The 19239-nt window shown below is 45.9% G+C and overlaps 1 protein-coding gene across 1 annotated transcript; it reads left to right on the top strand.

Moving 5' to 3' along the window:
- Positions 1–3504: 3504 nt before the first annotated feature.
- Positions 3505–4642, top strand: LOC113935704 (vomeronasal type-1 receptor 1-like). Its single transcript, XM_027618055.1, has one exon. The coding sequence runs from the start codon at positions 3692–3694 to the stop codon at positions 4640–4642; it is 951 nt and encodes a 316-aa protein (XP_027473856.1). The 5' UTR covers positions 3505–3691.
- The last annotated feature ends 14597 nt before the right edge of the window (positions 4643–19239 follow it).

The raw sequence follows: 19239 nt of genomic DNA, 5'->3' as shown, positions 1-19239 counted from the left end.
TTCCTTCTCCTTTCTCCAGTGCAGGATATTGGATTGTGTGGCACTTAGTTACAAATTACATTGTTTATACAGAATTATATTTAGTTGATCCAGTTATTTATTTATTTAAAATTTTATTTATTTATTTATTATTGTGGGGCTTGAACTCACAACGGTGAGATCGAGACCTCAACTGAGACCAAGGGTTGGACACTTAACCGACTGAGCTACCCAGATGCCCAGATCAAATCATGTAAATGTTGAGGCATTTAATGCAAGATAGTTGTTTCCCTGTGCATTTCTTTAGATCTTATTTTAAAGTGTTTTCTTGAATATTTATTTAATTCTGTGGTTCTATACATGTACACACATTTTCTCAAAGCACTTTTTTCCCCTCATATTTTCCAAGACAATACTATATGTACACATATGTGTAGATATAATATTATACATAGAATAGTATATATAAGTAGTATCTACAGAAACATCTATAAATTATTCATTTTACCTTGCCTTTGTACATTTTCTAAACTTATAAATATTAATAATAATTCATTTTATTCCATTTACTAATCACTTATTTATTTAGCAAATAGTCCACTGTATCATCTCCACAGATTAAAAGGTAAATTTGTGATTGCCAAGGAATTCCATATGGTTATACTTTTGCCTTGTCTTTGCTAGAGATATGTTTTGGTAATCTTAAAAATGGTGGATTTCAACATTGTGGTCATAGTTCTGAAAATTTTTCATATGTGGCTAGTTATAACCACTCTAATACTCTATACCATTCTAATAATTATAAAGGGTGCTCTTTATTCTTATTTATTTAAGTTCAATTTAATTAACATACAGTTTATTAGTTTCATAGGTAGAATTTAGTGATTCATCAGTTGCATATAACACCCAGTGCTCATTCTGTCAAATGCCCTCCTGAATGCCCACCATTCAGTTATCGCATCCCTCCACCCACCTCCCCTCCAGCAAGGCTGTGCTCTTTAATATGGAAAAAATTAAAATCGTACAAGAGGCAGTGCTCTCTTAATAAACCACCGCTCCATCCATTCCTGAGATCTGGAAGTGAAGGTCAGGAGGTCTCACCCAAACAATAGACATATTTTGTTTGAGTGCTTTGGCTTTTAATTGGAAGTTTGTTTTTTTATAAGAATTAAGGACGTATTTTTAAAAACAGTCTATATTTGATGACACTGGAACACAGATGTCAAAAAAAGTTAGAACTGGGAAATGGCAGCCCATTTCCTTGGGCCTTGTGTTCTCCAGTTTCCAGTTCTGCTCACATAGCTGGGCTCTTTCCTTTGACTTGACTCTGGACAGTAAAGGCATTACAATGTTTGAATCTGGCTTCAGAAAAATGATAGAAATATAGTAATGTAAAGAGACTTCAACATAATACTCTTTGAAAATTGTGTGCTAATTGATACAAAATAAAAAAATTATGGCACCCAGGAGAAAAAATAAATGTTACAATAAATAGAAAACAAATTCTAATATTTGTTATTCAAATAAGAATTTTAAAGCATTCACATGTAAATTGAAAAGATGAAGAGGCAATATAATAGACCATGTGAATCTACCACACATCTACTCCAGGACTAATCCATGGCTAAAATCACTTCATGTATTACACCCACTTTTCTTCCAGGAACTACTTAAGTTAAAAGCAAATTCTAGAAGCCATATAATTGCATCTCTAAATACATCACTTTAAAAGACAGACACTTTTCCCCCCTTATTTACAGTATCTTACCGTCCATAAATATATTAATTCTTCAATACCATGAAGGACCAAATCATTCAGAATCGCTTATTTATTAAATATTCAGAATATTTCATTTGAATCAGCATCCAAACAATTTCCTAACCATAGTATCGTATTTGTATCTCCTTTGATTTTGTTATATTCTATAGATACCCTTCCTCTTTGTCTTAAAATGTCTTGTTTCATGAAAGAGGTCATTTATCATGTAGAATTCACCTTATTCTAAGTTGGCTTTTGTTGTGACAGTCATCCTATCTAATTCTGTTGCGGAGCCTGACTCAGGGCTCATTGCAGGGCTGATCTGAGGACCCTGAGATCATCACCTGAGCTGAAATCAAGAGTTGAATGCTGGGACACCTGGGTGGCTCAGTCGGTTAAGCGTCTGCCTTCGGCTCAGGTCATGATCCCAGGGTCCTGGGATCGAGTCCCACATCGGGCTCTCTGCTCCACGGGGAACCTGCTTCTCCCTCTGCCTCTGTCTCTCATGAATAAATAAATAAAATCTTTAAAAAAAAAAAAAAAGAGTTGAATGCTTAACCAACTGAGCATGCGAGACTCGATCCTCGGGACACTGAGATTATGACCTGAGCTGAAGGCAGATGTTTAACCGACTGAGCCACCCAGGTGCCCCTCTGTCCTGTTTTTTCAACCTTTGTTCCCCTTGTGTTTTAGCTTTTGAAGTTTCTGTTGATATATTTGAATCTTTCCTCAGCTGTGTCCAACCTACTCATAAACCCATCAAAGGCATTCTTCATTTCTGTTACAGTGTTTTTGATCTCTAGCATTTATTTTTGGTTCTTTCCTAGGATTTCCATCTCTCTGCTTACATTGCTCAAGTGTTCTTGCATGCTGTCTACTTTATGCAAGAGAGCCCTTAGCATATTAATCATGGTTGTTTTACATTCCTCATCTGATAATTCCAACATCCCTTCTATGTCTGGATCTGATGCTTGCTGTCTCTTCAAATTGTGTTTTTTACCTTCTGGTCCACCTGGTAATTTTTTCCTTGATAGCCAGACATGATGCATAGGTAACAGGAATTTTAGTAATGTGGTACTGAGGTGTAGGGGAGGGGAAGCATTCTCTAAGATTAGGTCTCAGTATTCTGTGCTTCTGGACTATTTACTTCACAAGTGTTTCTGTTTTGTTTTTTTTTTTCCTCCACACTTAGGTGGAACAGGATGGCTGGAGGGGGCTGGAGTTGGGTGTTTGCCTTCCTCGGGTTAGTTAGGCTCTGATAATACCCAGGAGGTCAGGTTCTGGTTCACTAGTTTTCCCTGATGGCAGGCTTTGTTGAGAACAATGAACTGTTCTGGCTTATTTCAAAAGGTTTCTTTTCCCCTCTTCCTGCAGGAACCTTGAGGGTTTTTTGTTTGTTTGTTTGTTTGTTTGTTTCAGTATTTACTGTGTGAATCTGGCCAAGCTCCTGGAGATAATTTCACAATGTTGTGGGGTCCTGCTGTGACTAGGTCCCCTAGAGTTTTCAGCTCTCAGAGTTGTCCACAGTGAGCATCCAGCCATTCATCAATTATGGTTTTCCTACCTGGGCACTGGTTCTTGTGGTGGTTCCTTCTGCTCACGAGTGTCTCTGCTCCAGGGAGGGGTGACTTCCTGTATTCACCTGTCTCACAGATCTAGGGTCAGCAGTTTGCCCTGTGCCCTCCCCTCTCTTCTGGATCCAAAAAGAGTTGTTAGTTTTTCAGTCTGTTCACCTTTTTACTTGTGGTGAGGTTGTAGTGGTGACTTCCAAGTTCCTTATGTGTGGAACCAGAAATTAGAAGTCATCTATGATGTTCATATTCACATGGAATAATGGTGTGGGGTTTTTTGAGAAAAGACACCTTCTGGATGTAATGAGAGTAACCCAATTTTCTCTTTCAGTCTCCAGATTCCTCTGATTCAAATGAAATCAAACTACAACATCTCCTCTAAATGGATGGATTGATTTTTGTTAACTTAAATTGGGGTCTTACCTTCCTAACTCAGATTGGTGCTGGGATCCTTGGAAATTCTTCACTTCTTTGTCTTTATAATGTTATTTTGCTCAATGAACAGGTCTTGAGACCCTCAGACTTGATTCTTAACCAACTGGTTTTAGCTAACATCTTGGTTCTTTTCTCTAAAGGGATCCCTCAGACACTTGCAGCTTTTGGATTAAAATCTTTCCTGGATGATGCTGGATGTAAATTTGTCTACTGTTTGTACAGAGTGGCCAGAGGGGTTTCCCTCAGCACCACCTGCCTCCTCAGTGGTTTCCAGGCCAGTAAGCTTTGCCCCGGTTTCTCTGGGTGGTTGGAGCTCAGAACTAGATCCACAATGTTCATTGGCTTCTGCTGTTTCATATGCTGGATTCTGTGTCTTTTGTTAAATATAATTGTTATTACAAATGTAAGTGGCCCAAAGAGTAGTAAAAACCTGAGTATGGCGGGCATTTATAGATATTGTTCCTCACCCATTCCTGAGAGATTGGTGTTCTCCATAGCTGCAGTCATTTATATCTTCACTGATGTTATGTGTTTGGTCTTCATGATGTGGACTAACGCTTCCATGGTCCTCGTCCTGCTCAGGCACAAGCAGCGAGTCCAGTACATTCACAACAGCCTTTCCCCTAGAGCTTCCCCTGAGACCAGAGCTACACGCACCATCCTGATCCTGGTGAGCATGTTTATCTCCTTGTACTCTCTCTCTTCTGTTTTATCCTTCTGGGTGATCCAGGTTGTGAACCCGAGCCATTGGCTGTTGAACCTCTCTGCACTGGTGTCTTTAGGCTTCCCAACATTCAGCCCCTTTGTCTTCATTTTCAGTGATACCCGAATCTCAAAGTTTTACTTTGTCTGCTGGACAAGGAAAACAAATGCTCTAAGTGTGGTCTCTGGGCCATGAGTTTCTTCCAAAACATCCTACCATTTATTTGATTACTTGGTTCAACATTTGTGGGCTTATATGCAAAGACTTTGAGATTCAGTATTGAATAAAAATTATGACTTCATATTGCTTATTGGATTGCCAGAAAATGAACATGGTATACGTAATTACTCAAATATATGGCATTTCTTTAAAAAATAAAACATAGTGTTACCATATGATTTAGCAGTTCCACTATACCCAAAAGAATAGAAAGCAAGACTCAAACAGGTATTTTGTACATCAATGTTTACAGGAGCATTATTCACAATAGCCAAAAGGTGGAAACAACCCCAATGTCCAAGTCTGGATGAGTAGATAAAGCATGGTGTATAACATACAATAGGGTATTGAATCATTCAGCCTTAAAAATGAATTAGATTCTGACACATGCTACAACATGGATAAACCTTGAAGATACGCTTATTGAAATAAGCAAGACAAGAAAAGACAAATATTAAATGATTCCATTTATATGAGGTATTTAGAATAGTCAAACTCAGAGACAGAAAGTAGAGTATTAGTTACCAGGCACTGGGGGAAAGAGGGGAATGGAGATTTCTGTTTCTTCAGTATGGAGTTTCCATTTGGAGTGATATAAAAGTCCTGTGGATGAATGGTGCTGGTGGTAGCACAACAATGTGAATGTACTTAATGTGAATGACTTGTACACTTAAGATGGTTAAGATGGATAGGGGCACCTGGCTGGCTCAGTCAGTAGAGCATGTGACTCTTCATCTTCGGGTCATGAGTTTAATCCCCATGTGGGGTATAGAGATTATTTTAAAATAATCAAATGGTTAAGATGGTCAATTTTATGTCTATTTTACCACAATAAAAATGTAAGAATAATTACTCAAAGATGACTTTCTCAACTGGTAGTATTACTACTGAAATTTGAGGATTTCATGATAATACATGGAGGGAATCTTTGGTGTCTTGGATTTCCAAGGTAGAAACTATTGGGGAAATATAATTATCAGAAAAATCTGCTGATGCTCCAGAAAACTTCTCCACACTACTAGCAAATAGTTTTGTTCTTGAACATGCATTAAACCATGATGTAAAGTGCATCAGGGGCAACCTACTAAAGAGACAGTGAAGTCAGTAAGAACTCTCAACCTTTTATATGGTCAGGCAAATACAACCCAGGACACACGTGTTCTTAAAATAAACAGCTGGACTTCAAGTAAGAGGACTTCACAGCACCATTTGTCACACAAAATCCATCTTAAATTCACTTCAGAATGGCCGTTGGTGTTCGTTGATTGCTTTATCCTAAGGACAAATAGATTTCTCATATCTTTATGGAGGGATGGAATTTTGTAACTTGGATCCTGGCTCCTGCTGATGTTAGGCTCCCAACCTCCCTTGGAAACTAGGAGATGGTATCCTAGCTTCCTCCGTGATTACATTTCAAAGAGATGCCCTTTGGTCTTCAAGAAAAAGATGACTGGGTTTTAAAGCTGGCAAGGGACTTACTTAATTAACTTTTATAAATATTTACATATATCTCAAAGGACATAGGAAGAATTCACAATTATAAGTTTTCTAAAGCAAATAGTCTAAGAAAAGTGACGGATAGATGGAGTCTCTCTTTTTGCCTCAGAGAATTTTTTTTCTTTCTTGATTTGTATTTACCCTTACAAAACTCACTGCTAATTTGAACTTTAATGACCAAAAGATTTATTTGCATTTTCTAAGCATATTGGTGAAGGTCCTTTCAAATGGAGAGAAAAGCCATAGGAATATCTGGATTGTGGAGGCACGCGCACACATATGTGTGTGTGTGTGTGTGTGTGTGTGTGTGTGTGTGTGTGTGTAAGATAAAGCAGAGGAAGTAGTGATCATTTCTTTTGTTAGGTCTTGATAGATGAGAAACTTCGCAGAGGAGACATGATGGGTCACTGAGTGTTTGTTTATTTACCTAGGTGAAATGATCAGATTTCTTTAAAAAATTCAGTTGAAGTAAATTTACTTTATGTTATTGACTGTTACATTTCTCCACCAATAAACTTCAGTTTAAAATACTAAAGGAATATTTTGGACTTTTTTTATGAAATGAAAACAACTTTTAGAAAAATTTTGGGGCGCCTGGGTGGCTCAGTCATTAAGCATCTGCCTTCGGCTTGGGTCATGATCCCAGGGTCCTGGGATCGAGCCCCACATCGGGCTCCCCGCTCCACGGGAAGCCTGCTTCTCCCTCTCCCACTCCCCCTGCTTGTGTTCCCTCTCTCGCTGTGTCTCTCTCTGTGTCAAATAAATAAAAAATCTTGAAAGAAAAAGAGAAAAAAAAAATTTTGACAGTCATTGGCACATAAAAGAGCTGAATTTTCATTTCTTCATTATCCATATTTAATAACCATTTGTCTTTTATTCTGACTAACAAAAACAATGCTTGGTTGGGGCGCCTGGATGCCTCAGTCCGTTAAGCATCAGACTCTTGTTTTTGGCTTAGGTCGTGATCTCAGAGTCCTGAGATCCAGCCCTGAGTTGCTCTGTGCTGACAGTGGAGAGCCTGCTTGGGATTCTCTCCCCTTCCTCCCCTTTTTGTGCGCACCCTTGCGCAGGATCTCTCCAAAAAATATTCTGTCAAATAAAATCTTTTTAAAAAGGAGGGGGGCGGTGCACCTGGGTGGCTCAGTCGTTAAGCGTCTGCCTTCAGCTCAGGTCATGGTCCCAGGGTCCTGGGATGGAGCCCCACATCCAGCTCCCTTGCTCGGCAGGAAGCCTGCTTCTCCCTCTCCCACTCCCCCTGCTTGTGTTCCCTCTCTCGCTGTGTCTCTCTGTCAAATAAATAAAATCTTTAAAAAGATAAAAATAAATAAAAATTAAAATCTTAAAATAATGTTTAGTCATTGAAAAATAATCTTATCTATAGCTAAATGTAATTCTGTGATGTCTGCTTTGAAAAATTGATTTGAGGGGCACCTGGGTGGCTCAGTCGTTAAGCGTCTGCCTTCAGCTCAGGTCATGATCCCAGGGTCCTGGGATCGAGCCCCGCCATCGGGCTCCCTGCTCCGCGGGAAGCCTGCTTCTCCCTCTCCCACTCCCCCTGCTTGTGTTCCCTCTCTCACTGTGCCTCTCTCTGTCAATAAAGAAATAAAAATCTTAAAAAAAAAGATTTAAAAAGTTGATTTGAAAATTAATTTTATTTTTTAATATTTAATTATGTATATTACTGTTTAATGGAAAAAATATGAAGCACATAATTGCCTAAATAGCACTTTTATCCAGTATACTTAGGTAACATGGATGCTATAAATTGTAAATCATGCTGATTTAAGTTATATTTATTATTTCTAATAAACTCAATAGCAATATCATTTTCCATAGTAAGAGCTGTTTCTTTTCAATATTAGTCTATATTCCAATAGTAAATTGAGAATATGCATGATTTCCTGGAAGCTTTTTTTTTTTGAAGCTTTTACTTTGATGTTTTAATAGCTTTCACAGTCTAATAAGAGTTTTTAGTAAGTGCTCAGTGGCTTACCTAGATCGCATCTGAATGGTATGCCATTATTTTGAAATGTTGAATCTTTTCATTGTTTTCACAAATACTGACTTTGAAATCTGGCCTGATTCAAGATCCTCAAAATTATCTGTTGTTCATGTATTGCATTTTTCAAAAGTACATATATTATGTGAGGGTTTTTTGTGCCTATGCACCATGTCTATTAGAATCTAAAACTTGGGGTGCCTGGCTGGCTCAGTCGGTAGAGCATGCGACTCTTGATCTCACGAGTTCGAACCCCACGTTGGCTGTAGAGATTACTTAGATAAAATCTTTTAGGGGCGCCTGGGTGGCTCAGTCATTAAGCGACTGCCTTTGGCTCAGGTCATGGTCCCAGGGTTCTGGGATCGAGCCCTGCATAGGGCTCCCCGCTTGGCGGGAAGCCTGCTTCTCCCTCCCCCACTCCCCCTGCTTGTGTTCCCTCTCTCACTGTGTCTCTCTCTGTCAAATAAATTTTAAAAATAAATAAATAAATAAAATCTTTTTAAAAAACTTAAATCTTTTTTAAAAACCCCACAAAGCTTCAGTTTGTCTAAGTGTAAACAAAGTTCCACTTGAAGGATTGGTTTTTCTCTTTTTTAAGATTTTATTTATTTGAGAGTGGGGAGGGGCAGAGGGAGAGGGAGAAGCTGGCTCTCCACTGAGCAGGGAGTCCAAAGCAAGGCTCAATCCCAAGTCCCTGGGATCATGAACTGAGCCGAAGGCAGACACTTAACCGTTTGAGCCATCCAGGCGCCTCTGAAGGATTGGTTTTTGAAACTCTCAGAATCACTTTTCTTTTCCTCAAATGTATTGTAGGTTCTAGCTGTGATAGAGTAACAGGGTCTGAGTGACACCCTGCACAGTGGAGAGCAGATTATGTATGGGGTTAAGAGAGGGGACAGGGACCCAAAAGCAGGCTACTGCAATTTAGTCCAGGTGAATTGGTTTTTGAACTGGATGGTGGCTGTAGAAGTGAGAGAAGTGATTGGATTCTGGGTCCATTTTTAAAAAAGGGCCAAGTAGACTTTTGGGTATTGTAGGTGAGGGAGAGAAAGGAGGAGTCAGAAAGGACCCCAGGCATTTGGGTCCTAGCAGCTGAAGCAATGGAAGCTCCATCAACTAGGATGGGGAACTTGGTGGATGGTTACTTTTCACTGGGACTGTCAGGAGTTTTGAAAGTTAAGAATTTATGATGTTTCAGAGAACGGTGAGTGAAGTCCTCAAGTCCAGGCAGCTGGACACACAGGCCTGGAGATCTGGGGAGCAGTTCAAGAGGGAGACATTCAAAAGTGGTGGCTATGGTGTGGACCAGGGTGCGGCGTTGGATTACATGGAGGAGGGGAGTTCATGTTATGGTGTTGATGCTCTTCATAGGTGAGGAAGCTGGTGAAGAGGACTGAGTCTGTTGCTCAGGCACATGGTCGAGGGCGGTGGGCACACAAAGATGAAGGGAGGATTATCTGACAGGTGGCCACGGCTTCCGTGGGATGAGTGCACATGAGATGGCTGTGGAGGCATGGGGGTAATTGAGACAAGAAGACATTGAGTCCAGGCTCCTGCTTATTCACAACTGTACAGAATCAGCATAATTTTGGGGTGAGCTTTGGTGGGGTCTGGGGTTTTTCAGTCTTGCGAGTGGATAAGATCTGGAGCAAAAGTTGTCATCTGTGAGAGCCACTATACCTGGCAGGGGGATCAGTGGTGTTGGGATTTTTTTTTTAAAGATTTTATTTATTTATTTGAGAGAGAGCGCGAGCACAAGCAGGGGGGAGCAGCAGCGAGAGAGGGAGAAGCAGACTCCCCGCCAAGCAGGGAGCCCGATGTGGGGCTCGATCCCAGGACCCTGAGATCATGACCTGAGCCAAAGGCAGACGCTTAACTGACTGAGCCACCCAGGTCCCCCTGGTGCTGGGATTTTAATGAAAGTTTCTTAGAGAATAATGGATAATGGCTGCTGAGGGGAGAGCGAGTGCAGCACAGAAGTGGAAGAGGGCATGAGTGTCTCTCAAATGGAGTTCTGGGTGGTTAATACTGCAGAAAAGCTCAGAGGTAGGCTGTGAGGCCTTCAAAGCAGCATTCAGGGCTTTCCCAGGCTGTGGGATCCATCAGAGGTCTGGAGTTGTGCTGGATCATGTTTGAATTTGTCAAGCACTCTTTGGATGCCATGTGCCAAGTACCGGGGTGAGTCCAGGGACACACCTGTGGAGCTGGGCAGGGGGAGGTGGTGGTGACTGTTAAAATGTGACTGTGGTGTCTGGAGATGTGAGAAAGTATGGTCCACAGAATGATGTGCATATAGAAAGGAAGTGTGACCTAATGGCTCCAGGGCCTTGCTTTTGGGAACTGAAGGTGAAGTTGTGAAGCCAGGTTTGGTTGTATCTAGGAGTCATTTGAAACAGCGAGAGAGAGAGAGAGAGAGAGAGAGAGCGCACAAGCAGAGGGAGAGGCAGGCAGAGGGAGAAGCAGGCTTCCTGCTGAGCAAGGAGCCCTATGCAGGACTCGATCCCAGGGCCCTGGGATCATGACCCAAGCCGAAGGCAACTGCTTAACAGACTGAGCCCCCCCAGGCGTCCATATCTAGGAATCATGATCTTGGGGACCCCAGGGTTATTGCCTGGCAGGAGGGTTTGGGCCCTGAAGGCCAGGCCCGCTGCTTAGATGGCATCTGCCCATCTGCCTGTTGGTGGTGAAGCTGAGCAGAGTATTAATGTGACTATTAGTGGGCATCAGTGGGACCAGGGACTGGTATCTCCTCTGAGAATTGGATCTCTGGAGGAAGATGAGTTTGTATTGTGGGACCTCAGAGAGGCTACTCCTGATTTCACCTGTCCCTATCATTGACAGGTGCTATGACATTTGAAGAAATGCTTGTGTATTTGTGGGAGGCGTGGGGGTTCCTGGATGAGGTTCAGAGATGCCTGTACCACAGTGTGAATCGGAAGAACTTTACACTTACATCCTCATATCCTCACTGGGCCAGGCACTCATACCCTCCCCAGTGCCCTAATCTAGGCTTCACATCCCCCCTCCCCAACCCTGCTTTCCCCAGAGGGTGCTCTTCCTTCTCAGATCAGGACGAAGGACACTGCTTCCATCCCCAGTTCCCCGGACAGGTGCTGTGGTTGATAGGGCTGGATTGTTTGCATTGACCTCTTCCCTCCCCTACAGCCCCAACATCTGCTGCCCAGAAAGCCTTACAGGGAACGGTTCAGCATCAGTACTCTTGCAGTGAGCCGAAGGATCTTGCCTTGCTTGCATTCTCCCTGACCAGTGACTGTATTTATGTCCATGGCACATCTGTACCTTAGGTTTTGCTTCCTTACTTCAGCTGACATTTCCTTGTGCTGGCTTGTGCCAGGAATTACTTGTATTCTCATGGCTGCTACTACCTGGACCATGAGCTGTTTTTCAAGCCTCCCACTCACTTCTCTTTCTAGTGTTTAGATCCCTTTTCTGTGCTCCGTTGTGTGCGGATTTGCCTTGGCCCAGTACTAGCCACTCATCTGGCATTTTCCCCTCCGGTGCTTGTATCCTCCAGTCCCACGTAGTTGCTCATCTAGGACCTTGGGAAGAGTTCTTTCTGCATCACAGGTTGCACATGACCCAAGCCACAGCAGCTTGGGCTCAGAGGGGTCCTGGCCCTGGTAGATGGCAGATGGGGAGAGTGTGTTGTCAGGGCTGTGTTCAGATCACACCAGCAACCTGTCTTCTTCAACCAGGGTTTTGGTACCATTGTCAGTGGCCACACCCCATTTCTTCCTTCCTTCCTTCCTTCCTCCCTCCCTTCCTTCCTCCCTTCCTTCCTTCCTCCCTTCCTTCCTTCCTTTCTCCCTCCCTCCCTCCCTCTCTCCCTCCCTCCCTCCCTCCCTCCCTCCCTCCCTCCCTCCCTCCCTTCCTCCCTTTCTCCCTCCCTCCCTCCTTCCTTCCTCCCTCCCTTCCTTCCTTTCTCCCTCCCTCCCTCCCTCTCTCCCTCCCTCCCTCCCTCCCTCCCTCCCTTCCTTCCTTCCTTCCTTCCTTCAGGTTTTATTTATTTATCTGTTAGAGAGAGAGGGAGCAAAAGCAGGGGAAGCAGCAGGCAGAGGGAGAAGCAGACTCCCGCGGAGCAGGGAGCCCAATGTGGGGCTCCATCCCAGGACCCTGGGATCATGACCTGAGCCTAAGGCAGACGCTTAACTGCCTGAGCCACCCAGGCGCCCTCTGTCCTTCCATTGTTGGTGTTTTGCTGACCTGTTGCAGCCTAGGGACAATGTCCCCCTCTCTACTCCACATCCTACCCATCCCTCTCACCACTCCTTCTGAAGGGCTCTGCAACAGTGACCTGCATATGTTGTGTCCTGAGGTGTACGCATATCCTGATATCGGCCTTGAACTCCCACTTGTCTGTTGCAATTGGGTTGTCCTGGGCTTTCACACACCTCTGCATAGCCTTAAACGTCACCAGCAGACAAGTTCCTGATGAAAGCCTTTGGTGGAAGAAGAAGTTGTACATCTGCCTTGCTTCCCTATGCCACACACCCTGCCCTTGTGTCCTCCTGGTGAGGCTGCTACCGATATATGACCTTACGGGTCCAGTAAGGCACAGTAGCCACTTCTGCAACCAGAACCCCCTCCCATTTCTTTCTTTCTTTTTTTTTTAAGGTTTTATTTATTTGACAGAGCGAGTCACAGCGAGAGAGGGAACACAAGCAGGCAGAGTGGGGGAGGGAGAAGCAGGCTCCCCGTGGAGCAGGGAGCCCGATGCAGGGCTCGATCCCAGGACCCCGGGATCATGACCTGAGCCGAAGGCAGACGCCTAACGACTGAGCCACCCAGGCGCCCCTCCCCCCACTCCCATTTCTTGAAAAGCATCCCCTGGACTTATTTCTGGTTGCATTTCAATTGAGTAATTCAATTGGTTGTAATTCAGTGAATCAGTGTAGACACATTCCTCATCAACACATACTTCACTGTCACTTCTTTGCTTTCAGGTTATTGGTGTGGAGCAGAGAACAAAGAGGTACCTTCTGAACAGTGTTTCTTTAGGAGTAGCACAGATCAGAACTCCCAAAGCAGGTCCCTTCATCTGGAAAATCCACCCTTCTGATATGTGTATCCATATCTTGAAGCACATTTTACAGTTGGCTGAGCACCATGGAAAACATAATGGACAGAAACTGTATACAAGAGAGCAGCATGTACCAAACAATTTTATTTCAGTGCAAACCCTCAGTGTCACCAGGATCAGCATATTGGTGAAAAACTTTAGAAGCAACATGGAAAGGGCCTCATGTGTGAAGAGCTGCAAGTTCCAGGTGTTAAGGAAGCCCTTTACCTGTGGGGAGGTTAGGAAGGACTTACCGGCCACCCCAAGCTGTTTCTACAGGAAGGAGAGGCCAAACAAAACCATCAAATGTGGGGTGGCAGAAAAAGTCATCACAACTGGGGAAAATGCAAGAAAGCCTTTGGCTACACAGACACACTTGCTCAGAACCAGGTGTCTACACTGGGGAAAAGCCTTAGAGTGCAATGAATATAGGAAATCTTTTAGCTATAGTTCCACCTTCGATTATCAGTGGAGAGTTCACACTAGAGAAAGACCTTAGTTGTGGAGGGACAGTGCAATCTCCTTGTTCAGTGTAACAAAAATGGATCAAAGCCTCTGTGAGAAGCCATCTGCCTCATTTGAATCTCATACATCTAAACCTTTATAGAGGGAAGATTCCCCATAAGTTTCATTTATGTAGGAAGCATGTGTGGCTATGCTGCGCTTTCTAACTTGCCCAGGGCTCTTTCCAGATTTATGTCACTGCCAGTTTCTGTGGCCAAAGCCACTTCATCTCCGCCACATGGCAGGTCCCCGCAGTGTGCATCAGTCACCACCCCCGTGTGCTCAGGGAAGCTGACATCTATCTGTTCTGTAATGTATTCGAGCAAAGTAGGAGTAACCTGAGCCTTTAGTAGGCCCACATTCCCTTCTCTCTGACTAGTTGGCAAGGACCTCACCCAGTTTTGGCCCAGAGGAAACCAAATGAATTCTACTGGCAGCTTGCCAAGAACTACTTTTTTCAGTCACGTTTGTCTGCCGTGATATTTGCAATACTTTTCCAGCTCCCAAGTCTCCAACCAGAGAACTGCCTACCACACGTTGCTTTGGTTTGTACAATAAGAAAGGCCTTATTGTTTCAATCCTCTCTAAATTTGGGGGTTCTCGTTACTATGCAGCGGTTTATAATAGATTTGGGCCCTGCACACATTACAATTTTTGTCAATATGGCAGAAAATGGCACCTCAGTTTTGGGCAAATTTGTATTGCGGCGCATGTCCTCTTTATGATAAAGATTTGTCTCGCTCATCAGTGGCACGGATGCCTGGGTGATTAGTCTCCAGATAACCGCATATGGCCCCCTTAAAGGGGGGCAACCGATCCTCTACCCTTGAGCTGGGGCCTTCCGTTTCCCAGAACGCCTCGCAGTAAATGTTGGCCTTTTCTCCTGGAGTCAGGTGGGGAGCACCCCTACCTAGACCTTGGGAACTGCGGGAACTACATTTCCCAGAAGGCCCTGCGTTGAAGACAGAGTAGCTGAGCCAATGAAGGCTTAGAAAAGGGGCGTGTCCGATTGAGCACAAAGAGTCGGGGCGGGACTTGCGGCCTCCAGGCCGTGGCCAGCATTTTGGCTGCTTGCTGGTTTCGTCAGCTGGTGGGAGGTTCCGGAGAGCGGGGCCGGGGGCGAGAGGAGGCTTTGTCCCGTGGGGAGGCGGGTCTAGGGTCGGGGATACCGCCGCCTGCGAGGCCGGCCTGCAGACCTCGGTGCCCGCGACTGCCCGGGTCGCTCAGCTGTCATCACTTCACTCCGCCCAGAGGCTCCGATGGCGGCGGCCGCGCCCAGGGAGCCGCCGCAGGTAAGCGCTCGTCCCGCGGGCCCTCCCCGCCGTCCCCCCACCCAGACCCCGGAGGCCCGAGCGCGGGGCGCCGGCTCGCGGCCCTGCGGCCCAGGCCCCGGCGTCGGACGGGGCGGCGGCGGGGGGCGGGGGCCCCGTGTGCGAGCGCCGGCGTGCCGGCGTGAGGAGCGGGCTCCGGGCCGGGGGGCCTGAGGCGGGAGGAGGCCGGAGGGGGCCTGAGGCGGGAGGGGGCCTGAGGCGGGAGGAGGCCGGAGGGAGGCTGGAGGGGGCCTGAGGCGGGAGGAGGCCGGAGGCGGGAGGGGGCCCGAGGCGGGAGGGGGCCTGAGGCGGGAGGGAGGCCGGAGGGAGGCTGGAGGGGGCCTGAGGCGGGAGGAGGCCGGAGGGAGGCTGGAGGGAGGCGGGAGGGGGCCTGAGGCGGGAGGAGGCTGCCCGCAGGGGACCGCGCGTGAGGCGGCGTCGCGCCGGGACTGGCGGGCCGAGGTGCCGTACCTCCAGGTGAGGACTCTAGGCGCCAAGGGGCCTTTCGGCCGCAGGAGGGACGTGAGGGGTGATGAGGCCATTGAGGCCCCGAGAGGTTTAGCTTTTGCTCAAGGTCCCACGGCTGGTAAAAGGCAAAGTTGAGTGCGCAGGCACAGAGAGTAGAAGCCAGCCTGAGGTCACCTGGCTCCGGGGTCAGGCAGGGTACAGGGAGCCCATCGGATCCCACCGTGGACGCATTTCTTGAAGGCCTCTGCCTCTTCAACACAGATTCTTAGGGCTGCGGAAGTGCTTGGAACCCACACAGGGAAGTGGAGGGCGTCTCGGTCCCTCACCGGCCCCAACCCCTCGTCCCCATGTTCTCTGCATCGTGGTGTCCCGAGGCTCTTCGTGCCGTTGTCCCCGCCTTGAGTCTGGTGATCCTGGACAGCGCCTAAGCCCGGGGTCCTAAGTCCATGTCAGGGGTTACGTGCAGGCATTCCCTTTTCCGGTCGCCATTTGTAAACAGGTGTGGAAGGTTAACCCAGGACTGGGTACCAGGATGTGCCAGTGCCTCAGGGTCAAGAGGTCAAGAAGGTTCAAAAACCACAGGTCTCCTTTCTTTCAGGTAGGAACGAATAGCAAATGGATAGGTGTCCTGTCACGTGACTGCCGGAGATGTTGGGTGTGTGTTCTAGAAGGAATAAAAGTTTTCCATCACAGGAAGGAGGTGATGTTACCAAGGTCTTAAGAGGCTTCATCCGGCTTCACAGTGGAAAACGGACTACGGGCTTGAGAGAGCGCAAAGGACAATCGTTGTGCGGGCTACTGCTATAGTCCAGCGGAGGGTTAATGGACGGGGTTGTTGCTTTTAGGAAATGGTTACATTCCGGCTGTGTGTTTTTAAAAGGGGCAATTAGACTTTGTGATGTGGACAATGAGGGAATGAAAGAGACAGTAAGTGATCTCAGAGCTTTTGGTCTTAGTAGCTGTAGGAATGGAAGCTGCTTCAGTGTGTTACCGCCAGACTCCGGTCCTTGGACACAGCAACAGTAGAAACGAGGCTGGACCTACAATTTAAAAACAGACAAGGCTTTATTGGGCAACAGCTGCAATGGAAGGGAGACACAGTCACAACAAAGGTGTCAGACTGGCTCTCCAAACAATAGCCAGGGAAAGTTTTAAAGGACCTAGGGCAGAAGAAGAGTGACTTCTAAGCATGTAGGGATGAGGTAATACAAGGAGCTGGGCGCGCAGGCACAGTTGACAAAACATGCTCTTCATATGCTGGGTGTTTCATTTCCAGTTGTCTCCACTTCTGGGAGTGATTTACAGCCTTGTAATGAGGTTAAGTTAACTGTGGGTCACTCCCTGGCCCATCTGCACAGGCGTGAGTCCCTGAGTCCGGGGTTAAGCTCAAACTGGTCTGGGTGGTTTCATCCACTAGAGGCCAGAACTCTTTGTCCAGGCAGTCGTTATTGTTTGAGGGGTAGTTTTCATTTCCATCCTGGGATGCTATGCCCTTTGGGTCTTTTGCTTGAGTTAGGAGATAAGCCAGAAAGAGGAACCTAAGGAAGAATGTGGAACAAAGGTTGGTGGATGCAAGCAGGTGAGAAGTAAAGGTCAGGTCTTGGGATCTAGCTGGTGGGAAATTCAGATGAGCAAGTTGGTGTTCACTGAGATTATCAGGAGCTTTGTTCTGACCATTTTAAGAGTCTGAGGTGTTTCACAAATCACTGAAGGAGGCATCAAAAGAGCAACTAACATACAGGTCGGGAAATCTGGAGAGGGATTCAGGTTAGAGACATCCAAAATGTGGTTACAGTGTGGACCAAGATGAGTAAGCAGTGGGTCACATTGAGGCAAACTTGAGGTTGTGGTGGCAAAACTCTTTGGGGGCCAGGTGTGCAGAGTGGGGGCCCAGGACTGGCTCTTTTGCTTGGATACCTGGGTGATAGTATTAGGCTTCACAAATGTAGGTAAGTGGACATGAAGGTTTGATAGAGCCAAAGGCACTATCAGACAGGATAGTCTGGTGGGTGGGTGGCCAAAGCTTCCAAGGGAAGAGTGGCTTTCCAGTGGATGCAGAGACAAGGGGTAATGGATGAAAGATGACACTCAGGCCAGAGCTGGTACTTATTAGTCACTTTTTAGACTTAGCAAGATTTTGTGAGGACTTTGGTGGGGCCTGAAGTGTTCCATTCAGCCTGATCAGGGGAAAATAGGGTCACCTGTGAGAATCACTAGGCCTGGGTTGGGCAATTAATGGGCGTGGTCTTGGAATGACAAGGGGAGAAAAAAAATTTTTATTTGCTGAGGTGACAGCAAGTGCATCAAGGAAATAGAATGGAACTATCGATATCTGAGATCCACACATGGTTCTGTGTTCTAAGTCTGAGGCAAGGATCGGAGCTACAGGGTGAGGCCTTCATAAAATGATTTGGAGTAACACTGCTATTGGAACCCATGGGAAGTCGGTGGTCTTATGGGATCCTGTTTGAATTTGCCAAGAATCCTGTGGATGCTATCTGCCAAATTGTGGCATAAGGCCTAAACCTGATATGATGTGCTTCCTTGACGTTTGGTGAGACCAAGTGCTCCAATGGCCTGCATGCAAGTTCTCCTCCCCACACTGCTTCATGGGATAATAGCTCGCAGCCCGACAACCCTTTTCATAAAGGGAACATGGCGCAGTCCCTGCTCATCTCTTTGTAACGGGTTTCAGTTCCCTACCAGCCCACAGACTTACACAAACAAGCCAGTCACATCCTCCTGCGGGATTCAGAGTGCTCCCAACCTTTTCATTCTACAAGCATAGCATCTCACAGCCCCTGTTCACTCTTTTTCAGAATGCAACTCCCTTGTGGGCCTTTATGGTGAGTGGTATCCTATTCTCAGAGGTGTGAATTTATGTGGTAAATAAACTGCTGTCAGGCTCATCTGTCCAGTCTCAGGTGTCACGTGTTTGGCCATCGCCATAATCTAAGAGTGGGATTAAGAGGAAGGAGTAACATCTGGGTAGGTCAGGCAGATGCATATGGAGCAGGACAGTGAGGTAGTGGCAGTCATGGTCATGCAGCTGTGGGATATGGAGACTGAGGGATGTGCAGTCTAAAGAATGATGTGTCCTTGGAGAGGGAGCATTGTCAGATGGTCCCAGGGCCCTGAATTTATAATTACATGGCAATGACCATACCAGGGGAATTGCTTGTCAGGAGGTCGTGGATCCCTGTATGCTAGGCCCACAGCTTAGATAGATATGTATTTGTCCACCTGTCTCTTGCTGGTGGTTGAACTCAGTGGTCAATGGGACCATGAGGAGACAACAACACCAATGGTACCAGGGCCTGATTTCTTCTCTAAGTTGGGAGGCTTAGGCGATAGATGGTCATAGGGTAGATGTGTGGGGGAAGGGATTGTGGCTCCTCGGAAGTAGACTGTGGTTTCATCCATCATCATCATAGCAGAGCAGTGTGACCTTTCAAGATGTAGCTTATAGTTGTCTACACTATAAGCAAGAGAAGCAGATATACTATCACTGTTACTGAATTTTGAATCAAAATATCCTGGAAGACTAAATGACATGAAATGTGAGCCTACAAATATATAAAGTTGATTAAATAAATAGTGGGATGTTCTAGAGGGAACTAAAACCCTAGAAACTGTACTTGGAACATTTGTTTTTCTTGCCCAGCAGGTAAAGCAGAACTGAGAGACCCACATGTCACTGTCAAAGAGCATGAAG

The sequence above is a fragment of the Zalophus californianus genome, chromosome 17, assembly GCF_009762305.2.
Source record: "Zalophus californianus isolate mZalCal1 chromosome 17, mZalCal1.pri.v2, whole genome shotgun sequence".
NCBI lineage: Eukaryota > Metazoa > Chordata > Mammalia > Carnivora > Otariidae > Zalophus > Zalophus californianus.
The sequence above is the reverse complement of the archived record's forward strand: the minus strand, read 5'-3'. Positions and strand labels throughout refer to the sequence as shown.